This window comes from Gopherus flavomarginatus, chromosome 19 (genome assembly GCF_025201925.1).
Source record: "Gopherus flavomarginatus isolate rGopFla2 chromosome 19, rGopFla2.mat.asm, whole genome shotgun sequence".
NCBI lineage: Eukaryota > Metazoa > Chordata > Testudines > Testudinidae > Gopherus > Gopherus flavomarginatus.
In genome coordinates, this window is record NC_066635.1 from 16,768,987 (window position 1) to 16,790,473 (window position 21,487).

Genomic DNA, 21,487 nt, shown 5'->3' on the forward strand with positions numbered 1-21,487 from the left:
TGCCTGAGCTCCTGCTGAATTGATTATTTAATGCTGCTGGAATTTAAATGCATTGTTAATGCATGTTAGGGTGGCTAAGCGTCTTTTTAGTTATTCTAAAATCTAAATAAAGTGGGCAATTTCCTTTTAATCTGATTCAGGGACAGTATAACACAGTTTTAACGGTGAGTAGAATTGGCGAGTGTCCAGAAAGCCCGGTTGATAAGGGACCACTGACCAGGCTGCTAAAAGTCTGGTTGGCGGCGCAGCAGGTCTAAGGCAGGCTCCCTGCGTGCCCTGGCTCCACACAGCTCCTGGAAGCTGCCCGCATGTACGGCTCCTAGGCGTAGGGATGGCCACTGAGGCTCTGCATGCTGCTGCTGCCCCAGCTCCGAAGGCTGGCTCCGCAGCTCCCGCTGGCCCCTCTGCCTAGGAGCTGAACATGCCGGACGCTTCTGGAAGCTGCCTGCCCTCACCCCCTGCCCCAACCCAGTGAAAAGTGAGTGTGCATGGGGGAGAGCGAGCCGCGGAGGGATGAGGGATGGAGTGAGCGGGGGTCAGGACCTCGGAAAAAGGACAGAGCCAGAATGTTCAGGTTTTTGCGATTAGAAAGTTGGCAACCTAGTGGTGAGGGTAATTAACCATTGGTGCAACTGGCCAAGGGCTGTAAAGGGTTCTCCATCCCTGGCAATTTTTAAATCCAGATATGCTCTAGTTCAAAAAGGAATTACTTCAGGGGAAATCCTATGGCTTGTGTTATACAGGAGGTGAGAATCACAGTGGTCCCTTCTGGCCTTGGCATCTATGAATCCCTTACGTGTAATATAATCACTGATCACCTGCTTGTGTCTTTCTGAAACTACAGCTAGTAGGCACAGGAAATTTTGATCCTATACTGTAACTTTTTTCAGTTACCTTTGCATTGCGAACCACAATAAAAACATTTATTAAAAAAAATATCTGAGGGGACGAGGACAGTATTATTGAATACCTATACCCAGCCTCCCCTCAAACAAAACAAAACAGGAAATACCAAATATAATTGAATAGATTCTGAAATGCTTTCGTGAAGAAGTATTCTCATTAACTTGGTTAGGGATGGCATTTGAAAAATATTTCTTTTTTCACATAATGTTTTGAATAATCTGGTTAAACTGTATGCTTGTTTTGTAATTTCTTACAGATGGTCACAAGAACAAAGAAAATATTTGTAGGTGGATTATCTGCTAATACAGTAGTGGAAGATGTAAAGCAATACTTTGAACAGTTTGGCAAGGTAAGTGCCAGCACAAGTCAACACTGCATAGTTTGAATTCCTTCTCTTTTTTAAGTATATTTTGAAAAACTGCAGCAAGAGTCACAATCAAATGTGAAGCTAACTTTTGCCTTTAGGTACATTTCTTGAAATCAGCCCAATATTTCCTTTTGTATTTATAAAGCATATATTAAAAAAAAAAAGTTTTACTGTTGACAGCTTTGTTTCTTTAATAAAAGTTAGTAACTAAATCATTAAAAGTTGCATGTGTGTATCTCAGGGAAGAATGTGGGGCTTGGGTAAGTGATGATATAATATTTCATACATCATAAAATCAGCCTTCTATTTAACAGAAATTTCAGTGGTAAAAGGGATGTGTGTGTGAGATCCAGAGAGTTCATGTGGAGTCATTAAATTATGACCATAGCTGATAACAGAGCCTTAGGAATAACAGAAGTCCTGTGTGTAATGCCAGAATGTCTATTTGATTTTCTTTTAAAAAAATTCCCTGAGCAAGGTCCTTTTTGGATGTTGTTGCAGAAACATCCTGTGAAGTGACACAGGACCAATGAAGATGACCTGAAACTACCAGAATGTTAGAAGGGGATATTTTCAAGAAAGGAACAAATATAGGCTCGATCTTGTAATTGGATCTTTGCAGACAGGCCTGTATGCTAGCATGGAGTCCCACTGACTCTATACGAAAAGGCTTCTGTGTCCACAAGGATTCTGTTCCAGGATTGCAGCTCTGTGGGAAACCAGAGAAAGCTGTTGTAGAGCAGTTGGTTCCATGAGACTTTCTGAACAGATTATTTCAAGTCCAAAGTGGCGATGACTCCAACCACTCAAAACGCAGCTTGCTGAGTCTGAAATGCTGTCTTTGTCTCTAAAGGACCCCTGTCAACTTAATAATCACACTTCTGTCTGAAATTATTTTTAGCTGCAACTGCAGTAACATTTAAGATTATGAAAACTCTGATCAGAGAGAATATTTTTCTGTCCCCCATTTTATTTGCTGTGCTTTGCACATAGTCATTTTCGCTTCTGGCACAATACAGTCATTCTGTTCCCCTTTTTGTCTGCATGGATCAATCACACAGCAATGCAGGAGGCGGCAGGTTAAATTTAAATTAGGGCAACGTGATTGTAAAACCACAAAAGATGTCAGCAGAATTCAGGGACAGGTGCAATATTTGGAAAGACTTTTTTTTAACTTTTTTTTCTTAATTGATTAGGTTTCAAGTTGATTGTCCTCTTAAGACGTGGCCTACAAAAGAAGGCAAGACCCTTCCCAATATACATTGTTTTGCAGGAGGCTCCCAAGTCAGAAGCAATGTGACGAGGTTATGCAATGGCAAGTTTATGCAGTGTGCTTTGGGATATTCCAGTTTTAATTCTTCCAAACCTGCCACTGAAATAAAACCGAAGCAGTTTCGCTTGAAAACCCAATGATCCAATTAAGTCATGCAAACTTTAGGATTCTCTAGCTTCCAGAAAGTTACTATCTGCTGCAAAGTTTGGGTGACCCTGTTCTAAAGGATTTACAGTTTTCTATCCCCTTATTAAGCCAGCATAACATTCCCTTGTTATCTATTAGCATTAAGCAAAGGTCTTCTGACCATGATTCTTGATTGGTGCAAGAAATCCATTTGGGAGACCTTAGGTGCCATCTTGCTGAAAACTCTTTCAGACACTTTAAACAAGTTACTCTTGAATTTGCTCTTAAAAGCAGCAGGTGAGGTAGGCAAGCAGAATGTGTTTCACTAGTCGTCTTTTGTCTCCTTATCTCTCTCGCTCCGAAATTAAATACTGTGCCTAAACCCCACCTCATTCTGTTCCTTTTGGTTAGGTCCTAAATGACTTGAGACCTTCCTATCCAACAGATGGCATCTCTTGCCATGTCACACTGCAGAATCTGCAATCAACAGAAGCATTTGAGCTGGATCCAACCTTGATTTTCTAGGGAGGGGTCTGATAGTTTATTCTCTCTGGGAGGCCCTCCAGTTTGGAACCAGCTCCCTCCTGCTCAAGAAAATATTTCTGGTCTTTTGGTATTCAGAGTAGGCTGCATGGTGCATTTCTTTGTTCAGACAGCTGTGAAGGGATAAGATCTGTACAAGGGAGAAGAGTTTTGTGATGCATGGGGGGGCCTGCATTCTGGTCAGGACAGAAAGACCGTTTCATTTTTTTGTTGCTATAAATAACTTGTGTCAGGAGGGCCTAGAGCTTCAGAGAGCTCCCCCTTTTGAATTTTTTATTTTAATCAGTCCAAAATACGTTGGGAAGAACTTGTTACTATTAATCCATCACCATATGATGGCCTTTGAATGCTAGTGCATGCAGTGACTACCATAATTCATTGGGAATTCTTGCACCATTGTTATTCTTTACTTGTAAACCAATTGCTCCAACAGGTTGCATTCTGCAATACCCTTAGCGATGGTCTGGGAAACAGCCTAGAAACTGTTTTGAGCTGTTTTCTATTGGCCTGGTAGGGTTAGGTGATCTTTAAGAGACGGGGAAAAAAATGGACTTCCATTGCCACGTTGTCTCAGGCCTCCAGCTATTGACTGGCACTAAAGCCCTGAAAGTCCGCACTACTGAATTCCCAGATTTTGTTGGCAATCATTGATGATTTGGTTGTAGACTTGCAGGAGGACACATCAGGTTCCCCAGAGCAGAGCAGCTCTCAGTTCCTATTGGACGTTTTTAAATAGCCTCTGAGAGCCTCGGCCACACGTTAGTTTGTTGAGGGCAGAGGAGTGGTGCTTATAAATTGTTCCTATGCTGGACTGATAGTTGCTTTGCAAACCATTCATTTTATTTTAAATAATAATCTTCGATTCCGGCAGGATGTTTACAGCCCGCTGAGCCTTTTATTAAAGGATTACATGAGCTTTTGGATGCTACTTTTGTAGTCATTATCAAAACGGCAGAACTCCTCTAACCTGTATTTTTTGAAGTTAATAATAGTTTTGATGTATGTGCTTTGCATATTGCCTGAGTGCACCCTTAATATAGTCTTTTAATTTTGCCATCTGGTAGTTTCATGCTTGCAGTTTGAGTCTCTGAGAATGCAGACAGCCAATGCAGACAGCCAGGCCAAGGTTTCAAAAGGGACTAGTGATTCTGATTGCTTCAAAATATGGATGCCTGACTAGAGAGAACTTTAAGAGGGGGCTGACTTTTAGAAGGTGCTCAGTACTTCATGAAAATTGGGTACTTTGGGTCTCAAGTTGGGGACCAGAAATGGAGGCACCCAAAATCTTGAGTCACATCTAAAAGCTTTTGCTCCACCTTTCAACAATGAGCATCTTTTGAATCAGGACTGAGACCAAATAGTCATGTACCATTGAAGTGACACAGCTGCATGAGTGCAATAATGCGAGGCAGTGTTTCCTAGTGACAAGAGCACTGGGGCTCGGGAGATCTGTGTTCTAGTCTACTGATGAAAAATACAAGAGCTAGGTATTACTATTATAATATACAACAATGTTGCTTGTTAACTGGCTCTTCTCTAGTTCTGGTCATTCTGGTCCAAATACCTTCCCAACATTGACCCTCACAGCACACCTGTGAGGTAGGAAAGTCCTACCTTCATTTTACAGATGAGGAACTTGGGCAAAGAGAGGTTAAGTTGCAGAGCTGGGAATTGAATCCGGATCTCCTCCTCCTTCCCAGTCCAGTATGCTAACTGTAAGAGCATGCAGCTTGGAGAAAAGACCTCTGAGTTTTAGTCTTGATTCCACTGTGACTTGCTGCATGACCTTGGTGAGACATTTATGCTTAAGTTTACTCATTTGTACGTGAGGTAGTATAAAAATGCTAACCTCACAGGTAGTCTGTGTTTCAGATTTGCTGTTATCTGGTGATGTTGTCTGAGGACCTGATTCTGAGTAGTGTTGAGCACCAGTAACACCAATGTGTGTCAGTGCTGGTGAGTGTTCAGCACACCTGGCATTAAGACCTAGTAATGTGATATAACGGTGGACTGGCATGTGAGGCCTGGGATCTGTCCTTGGCTCTGCCACTGATAACGATGTGTGACCTTGGGCAAATTGATTTCCGTCTCTGTGCCTATTTCCCTCCTACCTTTCACGATCTAACTAGACAAATTCTGCAGGGCAGGGACTCTCTCTTACAATGTGTTCGTACAGTGCCTAGCACAATGGAGCCTCAATCTCACTTGTAGTTTAATACAAATAATATTTCATGATGGGTCATCAGCATGGCTGCAGGGATTGGAATTACTGAGCACTTTCTTTACTTTTCAGAGAACAAAAAAAGGCCTTATATTATGGACATTCTTGAGACGCCTCCTGTGTTTGATAAGAACAGCTCCAGCTGCTTCCTTTTTCTTCGAAATATTTGCTATATTTATTGAGGTGGAAAAAATTACTAACCAGTGATGTGGTTCTAGAAATCTTGTTTTTGCTTGTTGTAGAGGGAAGCTTAACAGATGAGTGGCCGGTTCCATAACTCCAGATAGCTCTTGAAATACACTTTGGGGATAAGATGGCTACCAGGTTGTGGGCCAAACTGATTGGGTATCATTCATTAGTGTAAATATAGCTGGTAGGAAGGGGCCTGCTGTGTTTTATTTGAAACCACTTCATCCTCCCAGGCCTTGGCTACACTCACACTTTACAGCGCTGCAACTGGGGTGTGAAAAAACACCCCCCTGGGCGCTGCAAGATACAGCGCTGTAAAGCGTCAGTGTAATCAGGGCAGCAGCGCTGGGAGCGCGGCTCCCAGCGCTGCACGCTACACCCGTAAGGGATGTGGTTTACATGCAGCGCTGGGAGAGCTCTCTCCCAGCGCTGCTGCTCTGACTACACTCACACTTCAAAGCGCTGCCGCGGCAGCGCTCCCGCAGCGCTGCCGGGGCAGCGCTTTGAAATTCCAGATGTAGCCATACTGTCAGTTCAGTGAGAGAAACTTACAAGTAAAAGAAGCAAAAACTGCAGTTATTTTAGAGTCCTCTGCTTTTACTATGACACAAACGTTTGCCAGGTGGCACCTATGCGTATTTGCAATTCTAACTCTTGTGATTTTTATCACAAGTCTCCTGATGTTTGTTGCTTTCCTTAAAGAATCTTTCATTTAACAAATAAGGGACGTTTTAGCCCTTGTAGTTGCAGAGGAAAGCTGGAAAATATGACTGGACTGTGCCCCAAAGGCTCAAAAATGAGAGAGAAAAATAACACAAATGTTATTTTAAAAAATCTCATGATTTGGTGGGGAGGGGGGCAACTCGCGATTTTTGGACATTTGGGTAAGTAATAAAAAAAAGGTAATTGGAGATATACCTGTCTCCTAGAACTAGAAGGGACCTTGAAAGGTCATCAAGTCCAGCCCACTGCCTTCACTAGCAGGACCAAGTACTGATTTTTGCCCCAGATCCCTAAGTGGCCTCCTCAAGGATTGAACTCTCAACCCTGGGTTTAGCAGGCCAATACTCAAACCACTGAACTGCCCCTCCCTTGTAATACTGAATATGTGAGCAGAAACTTTTATAAACTTAATGGGCTTTGTCACAAAAAGTCTGGCTTGTCTCAAGAATGGGACAAGCTCAGGACTAGATACAGAATGGATCAGTCCTTTTTGGGGTAAATGAGAAAGTGCAGTTTGAGTGGTGGGGGTGGCAGTTGGTGCTGGTTTTATGGCAGTAACTGGAGTTGCGTCCCCATTGTGATAAGCACTGTACAAAGGCACAAGAGAGCGTGTCTGCTGTGAAGTTTGTGATCTAAATAGACAATATAGACAAAGCATGGGATGAGTAACAGAGGCCGAGAGAGAAGCAATTTGCTCAAGATCATATAGCAGGTGAGTGGCAGAGACAGGGATAGAACTCTGGGGTGAGATCCTCACTTCTGTTCTGACCTCTGTAGAAAAAGCACTTGGAGATCTACTGATGAAAAGCACTATATAGGACAGGGGTCATCAGGACAAATTATTTGGTGGCCTCAGAGTGTGGCGACCAACTCTTGCTCATGCTTTCTCCTAAAATACTTAATTATGTTTAGGAAAAGCAAATAAACGTGCACAAATACACATCCAAATCTTTGTAATTTATTTATTGCTAGCCAGTAAGTCTGCTATGAAAAGTGATATGAACAAACATACAGGGTATCACTTTTCACAGCAGACTTACTCAGCCCCGGCAAGTCTGGGGACAGATTAAGTCCTGGCAGAGGATTGGGGAAGGCAGCGGGGGCCAGGGGCGAAGGGGGCGGCAGGGATTGGATGGGGAGGCAGTGGGGGGTGGAGCCTGAAGCCCTACAGCTAGGGGATGCAACCCAAAGTGCCCCCCGCCCCCATCACAGCCCGGGAGGCTGTGGCTGCAAGAAAAGCCCCTGGTGACCACATTTGAGAAACACTGATATGGGAGCTAGGTATTATGTGTAATTATGACACTGGATAAAAGGGCCAGATCTGTGAGAAGTGGCTCTGAAAGAAATCTCTGGATCTGGAGGATTCCCCAAGGAAAGGAACTGAGGAAGACATCACTCAAGCTTTCTTCTAAGGACCCCTCTTGCAAGCCCTGGCATGGGGGATGTGCCAGAAGAGGGGATGGGTAGCAGGGGCGGCTTCAGGCGCGTGCTTGGGGCGGCTAGCTGCGTGGGGTGCTCTGCCGGCGCCGCGAGGGCAGCAGGCAGGCTGCCTTTGGCGGTTTGCCTGCGGAGGGTCCGCTGGTCCCTGCCTGCCGTGCTTGGGGCGGCAAAATGCCTAGCGCTGCCCCGGTGGGTAGGTGTGTTAGGGGAAGGGTTGTGGCTTGCTTTACTGCAGCCCATAGTCAGCTGAGGATAGGCTGCTGTAATTGAGACAAACCTCTGGGATGGTTTGTCAGGACCGCCCACGGAGCAGCCCAGAATTCAGATGGTGCAAGAGTGGCTTAAAGCTACTTTAACCTTCCGCTGCTCCCTCCTCGTTTTCAGTCCAGTGCCTTAGCACTAGTGTATGCAGTGGTTCTTTGTGTTGAGCAGGATCCTAATATGCTCTTCTGGGTCAAACTGAACTGAGTCAGTTGTGTCCACTGAATGTAGGGTTGAGAGTCCAAATGCTATTTTGTGGATAAGTGAAAAATGTAATACACTTTTAAACAAAACAAAAAAAGACACTGTAAGGTCGGTTTTGGCCTCCATGTTAGATGCTTTAATTACACCTAAGCCTGATAGGATTATTCCTGTGATCTTTAAAAATTCCAGTAAAAGCAGTTTAAAACACTTTAAAAATAAATATCCATTGCCCTGCAGTGCTTACAACCCAGAGACTGCAGCATTGTCCGGAGGATCCAGAGGCAAAAGTGAAAAGCTGCCCAGGAACAAAATGTATTAATTTATTTAAGCCAGAATGTCCTAAAGGAGGTTAAAAAAAATTAAAGTGAAGTCCAATTTCTGCCATTCCATTTCCTCCCTGTGTTGCCACCGCTTCTCTCCAGTGCAGAAGAATGCTATTGGAATTTTAATCCAAATCAATGCCGTAATCCCTGAGCTGAAAGTCTGCTCTCGCTCACTCTCTGTCTCTCTCTCTGAGCACATTTGCCTGAGCTTAGAAACAGGTCCAAATTATCAACATTTTAGTTGATAATTAAACTGTTATACTTTTCTTAAATAAATAAAACCATGCTATTTGCTAATGGATTCTAGCTTATATTTTCCTTCACTGCCCTGTGATTAGGATGTATCCGAGCGTTTAAGACTCCAGTATCATTTCAAAAAAGAAAAAGCAATAGCCTCTTAAAGGATTTTGACTAGAAGAAGGAAGCCCCTAAAAGTTAATGAATTACACTTCTCCCAGGACATGCATGTTGTGCACCTCTTAAGCTGTAAACTACTGATAGATAAGGGACTTCTTATGGTTCAGCTTTTTATTAGGTAATGCTTGCTTTATAGAACTCCTGTGAAAGTAAAGTAGTCCTTATTTTGAGACTTGCAATTATACTTCACATGGTGAACTGTGTAATTAGTTTGGAAGACTTATGCTTAGTCATTGGTTTATCCTAATCGGCTTTGGCTTTTCCCAACAACAAAGTGAGCTTATTTTGCTAAGCTGAAACAACTCTGCTCCCTTTGTTCCTGTCTTTTATTGTCTCATTCCTTGCATTCTGTTTTACTGCCAAAGTTTTGTTTCATTAGGCCTACAAGTCATTTCCAATCCAGTGGGCTGCTACAATCAGGCCTTTATAACTCAGCTGCCTTGGTTCCCATGTCCCTTCTGGTGTAATGCCAGGACTTGTTGTTTGACACGGTGTTTTAAACCTTTTCTGTATCTTAACTGTATGTTACCTTTAAGAAAATTGTTTGGAGTTTTAGCTGTTGCTGAGTGGTGAAAAGTCAAATCTGAGAATTTAGGTCAGAAACACCACTTGAGTTTAAGAATGTTAAAATGTCACATTTGTCCATTAATAGATGCATTAACATGATTGGTCTTCAGATAAACTTTTGCCCTAATTACTGAAAGGGAATTGCGTAAAAATCTTCTTGAAATGCTCAACTTGGCCTTTGTGGGAACAATCTGTTGAATAACGAGGCTACAGTATTTTCAGCCTATGTAACCAGGACAATGGGGACACACATTTGCTTAAAAGGTATGGTATGTTTCAGTTGCTTTAACCTTTCAGATTTGTCCATGCATGGTATTGCCACAAATAACTACCCTATTCAGAAATATAAATATACTTCTTATCCTGTGTGTGGGAAAGGCTGTTTTAAATAATAAATGGTTAAAAACAGGTTTAGAATATTTCTATGGTGAAGATTTAAAATCTCTCTCAAATTAATTTCACCTGTTGACATTTTAAACCTTCCTCTGAACTCTTTTAAACCTTTCTGTAGTAAACTGTTACGAAAGCCATGATGATTTTGCTAGCCCAGTCTGCTTTATTTGCTCTGAAAATCTTCAAGCAGGGTCCAGTTCTTCTATTTCATCCTTATTTTTATTGTTTTTCTAAAATGAGATGTTTGAGGGGTATGGCAGTCAGGTTTGTGTTTTAAATTTAATTCTGGAATTGGAACAGTACAGCGTGTATATATTCTATTTGTTGTATTAATTTTCTTTTCCTGGCTTATGTGGGCTGTCTCGGACAAACTGTAGACATGTTCCTACTTTGTTTTGCAAAGATTGGATCCTCAGGAAGGCTTTAAGATATAAGGTAAGTTCAAAACATCAGGATTTCTGAATCTCAAAGGATCTCATACAATTGCTTGTTGTTTCCTGTCAGGAGCAAAATAAACCAGTTGAGTAAAGGTCTTTAGCTTCTGATATTGTTTTTCATGAAAAAATGGTGCTTCAAAGGATTTTAATTTTCTAGCATCTTCCTCTTGCAGTCTAGGTTTGTGGGCTACTTATAGTAAAACTATGTGGGAGAAGAACAACTCCTTAAGCCCTTGTCTTTGCTTCAGGCATATCTCAACATAGCCATCGTATTGTATTGTACGGCAAGATTCAAGTTTTAAACCAAGTAAACTGCAGACAACAAAATGTATGAATCAGTGCCCTACAGGTAATCCTTCTTTGTGTATACAATATCACACACTGGAATAAAGAGAGTAATGCAAATAATGACCCATTTAACCTTTTTGCTGGGTTAAAAAAATTGTGAGTAACAGCTGAAGAAACCCCTATATTGTCTCCTATTTTTAACTGGAGTGTGTGTGGGGCTGGGGATGGAGTGGAGGGGAGAGGGAGTTATCTACACTAAGGATTTTATCATAATCAAGTAGTTTACATAATTTGCTTGCTGCATTCTTCTCTTTTTGACAGCTGTGAAAATATAACACACAAAAACATGAAAGAAAGCTCCTCCTTGTTTGGCAAGGCTGTCTGGGTGTGAACGAGTTAATGCACCAGTGGAGAAGTAAATGCTCCTAAGGTTTACTTTTCCCTAAGACCCTGGGTATGGCCTCTGAAGATGTTATTACAATAGAGTTGTTAGCATGAAAAAAGGCGGCTTTCTCTCCATGGATTCGTTTCAGGGGGATTTTGGAAGTCTACATGTAAGAGTGTCAGGAGGAGCAAGGAGTCGTGCTATTGTGGAAGATGTGGCATACAGTCCAAATTGTATTGTTCTGTTGCACACTGATATGTAGATTTTGTGGTCAATAGGATACATGGATGGTTTATTTTTAAAGTAGTTCCTCTGCTGAGAAGTCATTTTTTTGATTTGACAGCCTTTTAAATTTTCAGTGTTGTATTTCCACTATTGGTGAATTAGTTATGGTCTGTGAAATAGAAGGGCAGGTCTGGACTTTATTTACGCTCTAATCTGTAATAGAGTACCAGAAATATTTTAATATGCAGTAAAGTTAATAATGTGTTGGTGGTTTGGTTTGTTTGTTTTTTTTGACTGCTGCTAACCTCTCCATTGCCTTCAGAAGCAATCATGAGCTATCTAGCTGATACTTAATAGCTTTTCGCTCATTTTCTTTCTTCCTTCCTTCCCATCTAATTTGACCTGAGTTTTCAGCCGCAAACGAGTCATCCAGTTGCTGAATTTGAATAATACAAACCTTTAAAACAAAGAGACTGATACACCATTGTTGAAAAAGTTTTGGACAAGTTACAAGCAATTAAAAAATGTTTATTAGAACTATTTTCATATGGTTATTAGAGAACAGCTTTTGGTCCTTCTGTATATTGCCTGCTGTGTTCTTTCCATTTGCTTTCAGTTCCAGTATTTTGGATTTTCAGAATTTTATGTATTCAGTCCATGGTACACTTAAGGGATAATATGGACAGTCCTTTAAGATTTTACGTTGACATGCAATGATTATAGTGATCCCTTTTAGCCTTAAAATGTATGTTTTTATAACTTCTCCCACCACAACTACCATTTTTTTAATAAACCAGAAAACTTGACCATTGCATTAAAATTGCATTTTTTTTTTTCATTTGCTGAACTAATGTGTGCAGGAAGCCAGTTTTTAGGTGGTCTGTAATAAGACGCATGCTTTGTGGAAGTTACAAGTTACATATTGGTTACAAGTATCAGAGGGGTAGCCCTGTTAGTCTGGATCTGTAAAAGCATATTGGTTACAGAGGTTTCTAGCTGGATTTTATAAAAGGAGGTACTGTTAAGGTGTGGGATTTGTTGGGTTGGAGGGGGAAGCTGCATCAGAACTCTGAAGGAAGTTGGAAATGTAGTTTTCTTTCCTTTTTGTTAAACAATTGAGGAAATTATCATGATTTAAAACTGAGAACTGGCATGGTCCAATTGATTAGGCACAGGACTTAGGAGATCAAGGTTCTACAGTATTTCTGACTTGGTCGCACAGAAGGTTTGTGGTCTTATGCAAGTTGCTTGATCTCTCTATACCAGTGGTTTTCAAACTTTAACAACCGGAGGACCCTCATTTTGATTTAAAAAATTTTTGCAGACCCCCAAGGACCCCAGCTCAGCCCCAGGCTCTGCCCCCACTGCGCCTCTTCCCCCAAGGCCCCCCCACCTCTTCCTGCCCCCTCTCCACGCCTGCCCCTTCTCTTCCCTGCATCTTTCTTCCCCCTCCCTTGAGCTGTGTCTGGTCCCCGCTCCTCTCCCTCCCTCTTAGCACCTCCTGCACGCCAAGGAACAGCTGTGATTGAGAGATTTATAGGGGGAGGAGTTGATCAGCAGGGCCAACGGCCATGGACACAATTCTGCCCCGTCCCTGCTCCTCCCCACCCTCCCAGCACCTCCTACATGCCAGGGAACAAGGCACTGGGAGGGAGCGGGAGGAGTTGATCAGTGGGGCCCATGGACCCCCTGGAGTTCCTGGGGGTCCGCAGACCCCAGTTTGAGAAATGCTGCTCTATGCGTTTCTTTTCGTTTTATGCTTTATCATCCATATCTTGTAAATTCTTTAGGGCGCAGAGACTCTCTTACTAATGTGTACATGCAGCATTGAGCGCAATGTGTCCCTGATCTCAAGGGGGGGCCTCTGGGTGCTACCATAATACAGAGCATAAGTGCCCTCCACTCCTAGCGAGGTCTGTGGGCAGTAAAGGCTATAAGCATCTCTCCAGGTTGGCTCCCTTAGCTCCCTTCAGTGCAAAAAATTGAAATTAACAAAATCAACACATCCCTACTTGACATCAGTGTCACTAGTCCCCTCCCTTGTGTCTCATTTACTTCAGTATAATGCCATGGCTGGTGTCATGGCCTTTATTTCTGTCATACATGTTTTTGTAATAAAATAGTAGCAGCTATGGCCCTGATCCTGCAAGTTGACCCCTGCATCTGCACAGAGCCCAGTGAAGTCCGTGCAAATCCCCTTGCATAGTCAATTGCTGGGTGAGGGCCTGAGTTAGTAAGAGGTTTTTTTAATAAATTCATGCTCTGCCCCCACAACTTCTTTTACCCTATAAATGAAATTTGTATATGTGTACAGGTTTACAGGCATGCCACATATCGCTATTAGTAGAAACACATTGCTACTTAGTGACTTGTATCTTTTCCAGGTCACAAGCAAGTTGCTTTCATTTGTTTGTCTTGTACAAAACCAGTAAACTGTATATTGGGTGAAAAATTTCACTAATCTCACACTAAAGTTACTCGTCTCGTTTGTCTGAGGATCTCGGAGCCTGTCACAATGCTGAATGTTTTATAAATGGTCTTGTTTGTTCCTCAATTAAGGCTCCACAGAATAAAACTATGTGCAATGCAGGAAGAAAACTTTTGGCAGAGCCAAGCAGGGCCCAGTCGTGATGTAGAGCCCCACTATGCTCAGTGCTGTACAGACACAGAAAAGAAAGATGGTCCTTGTCTCAAAGAGCTTTTGATCTATGTACAATGCAGCAGATCACAGGTAGATATCGAGACAGAAACAGGGGTGGTGGTCTATTATCAACCTTCTAATACTTTCCATTGAAATTTTTGTACGTACCATGCCACTACATGAAACCTCATTTTAATACCTGCCCTTCTCAAAGTGCAGCATGCTTGGCCTCTTAAGAAAAGTATTTTGATAGGTAGACTTTGCAACTCTTACCCATTTACACAACAATCCTGATCCAGAATACTATGCCATTCATACTTTTACTAACCTCAGCTGACTAAACCAAAGCTTTGCTTTTGGAAAAACTTCTCTTTTAACATTGATTTATTAAGGGAAAAAATAGCCCCAGTTACTTTAAACTTGGTGTGGTGCAAATTAAGCTTGCAACATTCTACTTTTGGCTGTTTTTTGTGTGTGTCTATGTATGTATGTACACTTTCATGTAACATGGGATGGAGAACATTTTCAATTTAGAGAATGCTCATGTGATCATGATATCGTCACGTTACAGAATATTTTAACATTCTGTGATACAAGGCATGTTGTTTTTTGTTAAAAGGTAGCTTTTCTGAGCTGAACTCTAGCAAGAGCAGGGCTCTTCAAAATACCTGTGGGAAGCTTAGATAAATAATTCCTGACTAGCATGGAAAAGGAACACACGTTACTGGAAAGAGGTGGAATGACACTTTTTTCCACATGCAAGCTTATGGCCATAATTATTCACTCATAGCCTGTTCAACAGGCCGTATACAGTGAATGGGATTATATGAGTAGGGAAGGATTTCAGTCGATTGCTGCCCAGAAGAATTTGTTGTTCCTCTCTTAAAAGAGCTCTGTGATCTTGTGCCCAGCTCTCTCAGTGCTTTTTGCACACAAGTGCACTCTCTTGAAAAAAATGATGCATTTTTAAACCCACCTTTGAGCCACTGTGCTGGAGAGGAGGAGGTTCTCTTTGTGTCTCTGAAAAATTAGGTCAGCTTGTGGTTTACAGATCTTGGCTGGGTGTGTGGAGCTTACCTAGACTGCATGCTCTTTGGTGCAGAGATGGTCTCTGTTTGTACAGCACATGGCGTGGTGGGACAGTGTGCTCTATGGCAATGTAAAGAAGTGATTGCAGAGCAAGCACACCATGGTGTTGTGGAAGTTACCAATCCAGGCCTGATGAGTTTTGTGCTACAGACCTCTCAATCTGGCAAAGCCACCAAGAAGACTTCAAGTAACAGATTTTACCCAGTTATAGCACTCCTACCTTCCTCTCTGGTCTAAACTCTGCCTTCTCTTAAGGCTGCTGCCTTCTTTTAGAAATACCCCCTTCACTGAAGGGCTGGCCACAAGGGAGGAGATGCAGAATAGCACTGTTCTCAGCCCTCTCCATCTCAGTGTCTCTGTGCTCAGTGTCCATCAAAAGCGCCAACCATTGTCCTGGGCAGAAGAAGTGAGAGTGTAGTCAGAGCTCAAAGGAAGAGTCTGTCAAGGCCAGACTCAGAGCTGCCATCCCGGGTAGCCAGTCACCGGGAGGCAGAGTGAGGTGGATGAGCTCTGGAGAAACCAGATCACAGGTGTGTCACCTCTCTCCTGTCCCCAGAATTAATTGACCTCTATTGCAGGGTGTTTGGGAAATGAGTGTCATTCCAGAAATAGAAGCCAGCATTTCTCAGACATCATGAGTGAGATGGCAGAGCCTACCTGTGCCTATTAAAACAAACAGATGTGACCCCAATGGAATTCCTAAACTGTGAAGATGCTCTGAGAGCCCCACAGAAGATGCAGCAGTTGTCATTCAAATGAGATAAAGTATGGTCTCCACCCCCTGCCGCAGAGAGGCAGCAAACTGGTCTTCTATTGTTTTCTGTAATGTTAAGGGCTCAGTTCTTCACTGCTTAACCCCACTGTAATCCCTGGTGTTGCCCCAGAGGTGAATTTAGCACATGCTTTTTATATGGGCTTCAATTATTTTCATGCTTAATGTGCATCTGAATGTCAGCTGTCAGAGGAGATGTCTCCCCAGTATTCCCTGCCATCACCAATGGGGTTTGGCAGCTCCTTAAACTTACATTTTGCGTTAACCTTGTTCAGTCTGCAATTCAGAATCTTTGTGTGGAGGAGCCCAGACAACTGCTTAAAGATTCTAGCAGCTCTAGGGATATCTTTGGCAGGGTCCTTTCTGGCTGGATTATTTCTTCATAGCTTTTCAGGCATACTGAGGAATTTCTAGACTTGAGAGAGAGCAAGCTGTGGGGAGGGAGGGGAGAGGTAACTGGTCACAGCGATTGAGGAGTCTCAGTAAGAAGATCCAGTGAATTTTATTAGGTGACATTTTCTTTTCATCTTGTGTAATTAGAATAATGCTGATGGAGTGAGGAGGACTTTCTTGCAATAAACTTCTTATTGCTTTGATATTCAGTCACCTGCCCAAGCTGTTTGTTGGTTGTAGTGCCATGAACATTAATTCTTAATTATATTGTTTTCGATTAAGAGGGAGACTTTCAAAAGCACAAAAAGTGATAGGGGTACAACTGACTTTCAGTGGGCCTAGTGAGCCTAACTCCCATGTATGCCTTTGAAAATCTACCTCTAAAGACCACCCAAAACTCTGAGGCTGTGCACAGGATGTGTCCCTGTGGTTTTGTTTTTTGTTTTGTTGAGATATACTGTAAAATTACATTTTGAAGTAAATTGAGCTGTTTGGAGAATAGGTTTACTCCTCATCCATCCACTCATGGACAACTTTGACTTTATACAACAAAACTGAAAACTGAGAAAAAAAATTGAAAATTTTTGAACTAAACATTTTGCATGTTTTTTTTTTAAACCTCACATTTTCCTTGAAAAACGTCAATAGATAATTTCCAACCAGTTGTGGATGTAAAATATGTATCTGCCCTGTCTGCACACAGTATCTTCAGGAATGGCCAGTTTAATTGGACTTGCACTAGTCATGCAGAGAGAGGTAGAACATGAAATACACTTAAGTTCAGATATTATAGTATATAGAACTCTGTCAAGGGTTTTTAGCATTTATTGTTCTGGGGAAAAAAATGTGAAGCTGTGAGTATTTCAGTAAAGGTTGAAGCAGAGTGATGTGAAAATGGACTAATTGAGAAGGCTAGGAATAAAGGAACCAAAATGGTTCGTTAATTTGTTTTCATTTTAGCAACATCAGTAACCACCTAGAACTGGGTAATATGTCCCAGACCCGGGTCCATGAGAAAGATAATGTGTTTTTAAAATATGAATATAGTGCAGTATATGTATGTATAAATCAATCTCCAGGAATTGGGACAAGGGCAAAGTATTTCAAATGAAGAGCCAATTTAGATAATTTATCCAGAATGAGGATTAACTGCCTCTTAATCTGAGGGATATCCAGAATGCATGTGGTCAGATTAGATCAAACCAATGCTTGTCCCCATCATGGACATTCACAAGAGGTATTGCATAAATAGCAATTAACAATGATAGTTCTAATTTACTTTCCCAGGCAGAATGGTTTTGAAAGCTGGAATGGGATCTAGATGGTCTAGGTGGCACAATATATACCTGTGTATCTGTGTTGTCATGTCACCACTTTGGTAATTCGACCCATAAACCATATGTAAAGGAATGGTGTATACAATGGGTTCACAATTTTCAGATTGTAGCTTTCTGAACAAGAAGATGGGTAGAGTGCCACTTTTTCTTTGCCAGGTGGATGTTGGTCTGTACTTTCTTTTTTAGAGGTGAGTTGTGAAGGCTGGCTTAAATTTTACAAGAGTTCATTTCTGAAAGCTGTCTAATACTTGAAGAGAAGGCCCTGATAATATAAACAATAATGCCAGTACAAGTATTTCTCAGTGTTAAGAGACTGCAAGCATATCCCTGTTGCAGAGCTTTGAAATCAAAGCTGAGTTTGTGCTGGCATGAATGTGATTCTGCTTTGAACATCAGTTCTTTTTAAAACAGATGCTTAACCTTGGATGCATTGGTTCTGGTGGGGCTCTATTGCCTCAAGATACTGCACAGTAAACTTCTCAACATGGGCAGCACCTGCTGAATGGAATGAGGATGGGTTTGTGGAGAAGTTGCTGTATGGGTGACTTTGCCGTTGAAAGGTTTTGCTATTGACTCTAATACCATGAGGAGCTGTTTAACAAGTTCAAATTGGTGCCATCTTAATTGTTAAAACTGGGAGGGAGGGAAGCAGATTTCTCCAGAGGCTATGGAACCTATCCAACGAATTTCCACTCTGCTTCTCCACTTGGCAAACCAACACTTCACTGTCATTTCCTAGATATAGGTTTATTTTGAAGGGTCAGCTATTGCCACTACCCTTTCTCCCCTCATGCCCTCCCCAGTAAAGAAGGCCGATGAGCATTTAATTTCCCGACCAGCAGGTGCTTGTCATCCATCTGAAGATAGCTGCCAACATCTGGTGCAATTGCCTCAGCAAATGCAGTAACAAGGCGGCCTGCAGTTCAAATGCAGAGAGAGCATCGCCTCTTTAATGATAACAAGCTGTTGGCTTCCCCTCTGAGATGAATTCATCTCACAGATGTTTGTCTGGTTTTGGCAATCTTATCACTGTAGCTTTGGTGATTAAGCTCAACTGGAGACTATTACTATAAAAGAAGTTTGAACTTGTTCCATTTTTACTTTTTTTCCTTCCTAGATATAAATTATATCAACAACTGTAATGTTGGTCCCATTACCCAAGTACCATTTACGTTTTTTATTGCATCTGTAGAACAGTTCACCACTGGTGAGTGTCTTTCAGCCATGCTGACATTTTCCATGTTCCTTGTCAACAGCTTTGTGGTTTGAATCCTCTGTTTAGCACTACATTTTAAGCAATTACTTTTAGCTCATTCTGTGAGTTCTTCTTATGGGGGTGTGTGTGTGTGTGTGTGTGTGTGTGTGTGTGTGTGTGTGTGTGTGTGTGTGTGTGTGTGTGTGTATATATATAATTATTTTTGTAAAGCATGAATCACTGAGAACATTCTGAAAGCCTTCTTGTAGACAGTAGTACCTTTGTGACCTTAGCAATGGTTTATAAAGAATGCCTCTGACTGTCTAACTTCCGTATCCTAAATGCTTTCAGTTGCACCATGGATTTATGAAGCCATATGTCCTGTGATCTGAAAACTCGGTGCCTTGTACAGTATTGTTTTTAAAGTAGGTATTTTATCCCCCAAGTGTGTGGAATTTAATTCTGGTAAATAAGATTTATTTTCAGAAATGTGCTTGTATGAGTAGGTGACTCACACTTGAGTGGAGATGTGTCACTGTTGGTGAGGACACCACATGTATAATTTCTTCATCCATAAATAGATACTCATCCAAGAATGGGTGACACCGTGATGTTTGGTGCTGGCTGTATAATAGCTTCCAAGAAGAGGTTTGAGAGCTTCAGTCTCTCGTACGGGAGGAATTGTTTCTGAAATAAGTATCATATTTTGAAATATTTGGTTTTTTTAAACATATAAAGTTTAACAAGGTAGTGGCACATCCAGCGTTTTTAATAAGTGATTGATGTAAGTATATCTAATTGTCCTGATATGGTGGGACATTCTAACTCTGCTAAATCAGGGTGGGACATACCAGGCAAGTAAGATCACTCCGGAATTCATTCATTACACAAGAGATCCAGGTACTCCTCGAAGATTTTAGTCCTAACATATTCTGCTTTGCTCTATAGTTAGAAAGAATGCTAGCACATCACCTCTGAGTTACAATAATTATGCTTGTAGTTTTATTTTATTATGCCTTTCAGTTTCAAAGTATGTTATAAACAACAAATTAATTCTCACAGCATCAGTGTAGGTCCGTGTTTTATTCCTATTTTGCAGGTGAAGAAGCTGAGTCTGGGAGTTCAGGAATTGGCTCAAGGCCACTGAGGATGTCAGGATGTCAATTATAAACCTATGAATAAAATTCAGAAATCCTGGCTCCCAGTCTGTTGCTTAAACTAATTTCTGTCAATGTTTAGAGAGCTTTTGAGCTAATCTTTCAGAGTTCAAATTTGCTTTCTCCATGTCACTGGAGATTGGAAATTGATTCCCTCCAGTGCATTGTTCAACGACACAAATGCAACACAATTTGTATGACTTAAATTTCATTTTTTTGCTCCTGCTGTAGTTACAGTATTATTAAAAATACATTAAATTTTAATGGACATCATAAAGTATGTGCGCCTGTGAACGCATGCACAGATAATTATTTCTGATGAATAAACCAAAAGGACATGTATGTGAGAAGTTCATACTGCAGCTTTCAATTTTTATTATATACATCTCCTGCAGGGGCAATCATTGTGATGCTCCAGCTGGTTATTTCTGTGGCGTAGCTCTCCCTGGAGATGGCTGCTGATAATGCAGACTTGAACTAGCAGAAGTGCCAGTGTTTTTTACTGGTATATTTATAGATAAATTGTGTACCAGGGGAAGTAAACCAGGGCAAGGCGCAGGATACTCACAGCACCTCAATACAGTAGCTCCCTGCAAGGTTGTGGTGGGGGGGAGGTATTTGTTTCACATTAACAAGGTGGAATCTTGTAAAAACGGTTATTTCTTATTGAAATAAACCCAAACCATAATGATATGCAAGGTATCGTTGCTAAAACGCAACTGCAAACCAAGCAAACTACTTTTAGCGGAGAAGGTCTGTGGTAGGCAAGGGAATCGTTAAAAATAATACATTACATTGTCCATAAAGTTTCATGCGGTATGTAATGGTCCATGGGGGCCTCACCTAGTTTCCAAGATATGATACGTATATTATGGTTACAGCTTCTCGTTTAACTTTCACACCATATTGAATACATCTCTCTTTAACCCCTCCAGGGTTCATGCTACTTGTCAAGCGTTTCTTAATATGTGAACGTATATATTTATCATATTGCTCCCGCCGCCGACAGGCTGAAGAAGGTGTCTCTGCCTCTCTCCTCTCCATTTCATTTTCTATTTGTGTTCACGTTGGACAGAATCCAGCCTGGGCAAGAGCAATGGGGTCTTCCCTGGGATTCTCCTAGTCTAGAACGCCAGATTTAAAAATGGTTCTGTGCCTGGTCTGCTCTGGTCGGGCTGGCATTCTGAGCCGTGTTTAGAAGTGTGTCTGCCAGCGTGCATTCAGCCCAAGCATGGAGGGGAGTCTGAACAGCATCTAATGGACTGTGCCATCTTTCATTGCAGAGGCATGAACGCTTCATGCTAATTCATACTCATAAACTCTCTCAGGCATTCAGCAGAACCCACCCCAGATTTGCCTGATATTAAGGGTATCCTTTTTCCCTTGGAGGTGAGAGTGGGAGGCTCCTTGCCAAAGCTCTAAGGATCCTCCAGTTTCTCTCCTATTTTCAGTTTCTTCATGCGTCTGGCCTTGTATCAAATTCACCATCCTTCAAATTATGGAGAACAGACTAGAGACATCCTTGATGACTCATTCAGTGGTGCTTTTTAAATAGCAGGGGGTGGTCCCTTGTTCTGGCAGTCCAAGATCTAGGGTGAGTTCACCTAACGGTGTG

General features: G+C 41.7%; 1 protein-coding gene and 1 pseudogene across 14 annotated transcripts in view; one reads left to right on the top strand and one right to left on the bottom strand.

Moving 5' to 3' along the window:
* LOC127037503 (beta-arrestin-2-like) overlaps positions 1–902 on the bottom strand; it is a 101,917-nt pseudogene extending 101,015 nt beyond the window's left edge.
* The window catches only part of MSI2 (musashi RNA binding protein 2), a 381,347-nt gene that overhangs the window by 106,945 nt on the left and 252,915 nt on the right, over positions 1–21,487 (top strand). For all 14 annotated transcript variants that reach the window (XM_050929500.1, XM_050929499.1, XM_050929502.1 and 11 more), the window contains one exon: positions 1,163–1,255. In XM_050929500.1, the coding sequence (XP_050785457.1) occupies positions 1,163–1,255 (93 nt within the window). The remainder of the gene's footprint in view (positions 1–1,162; positions 1,256–21,487) is intronic.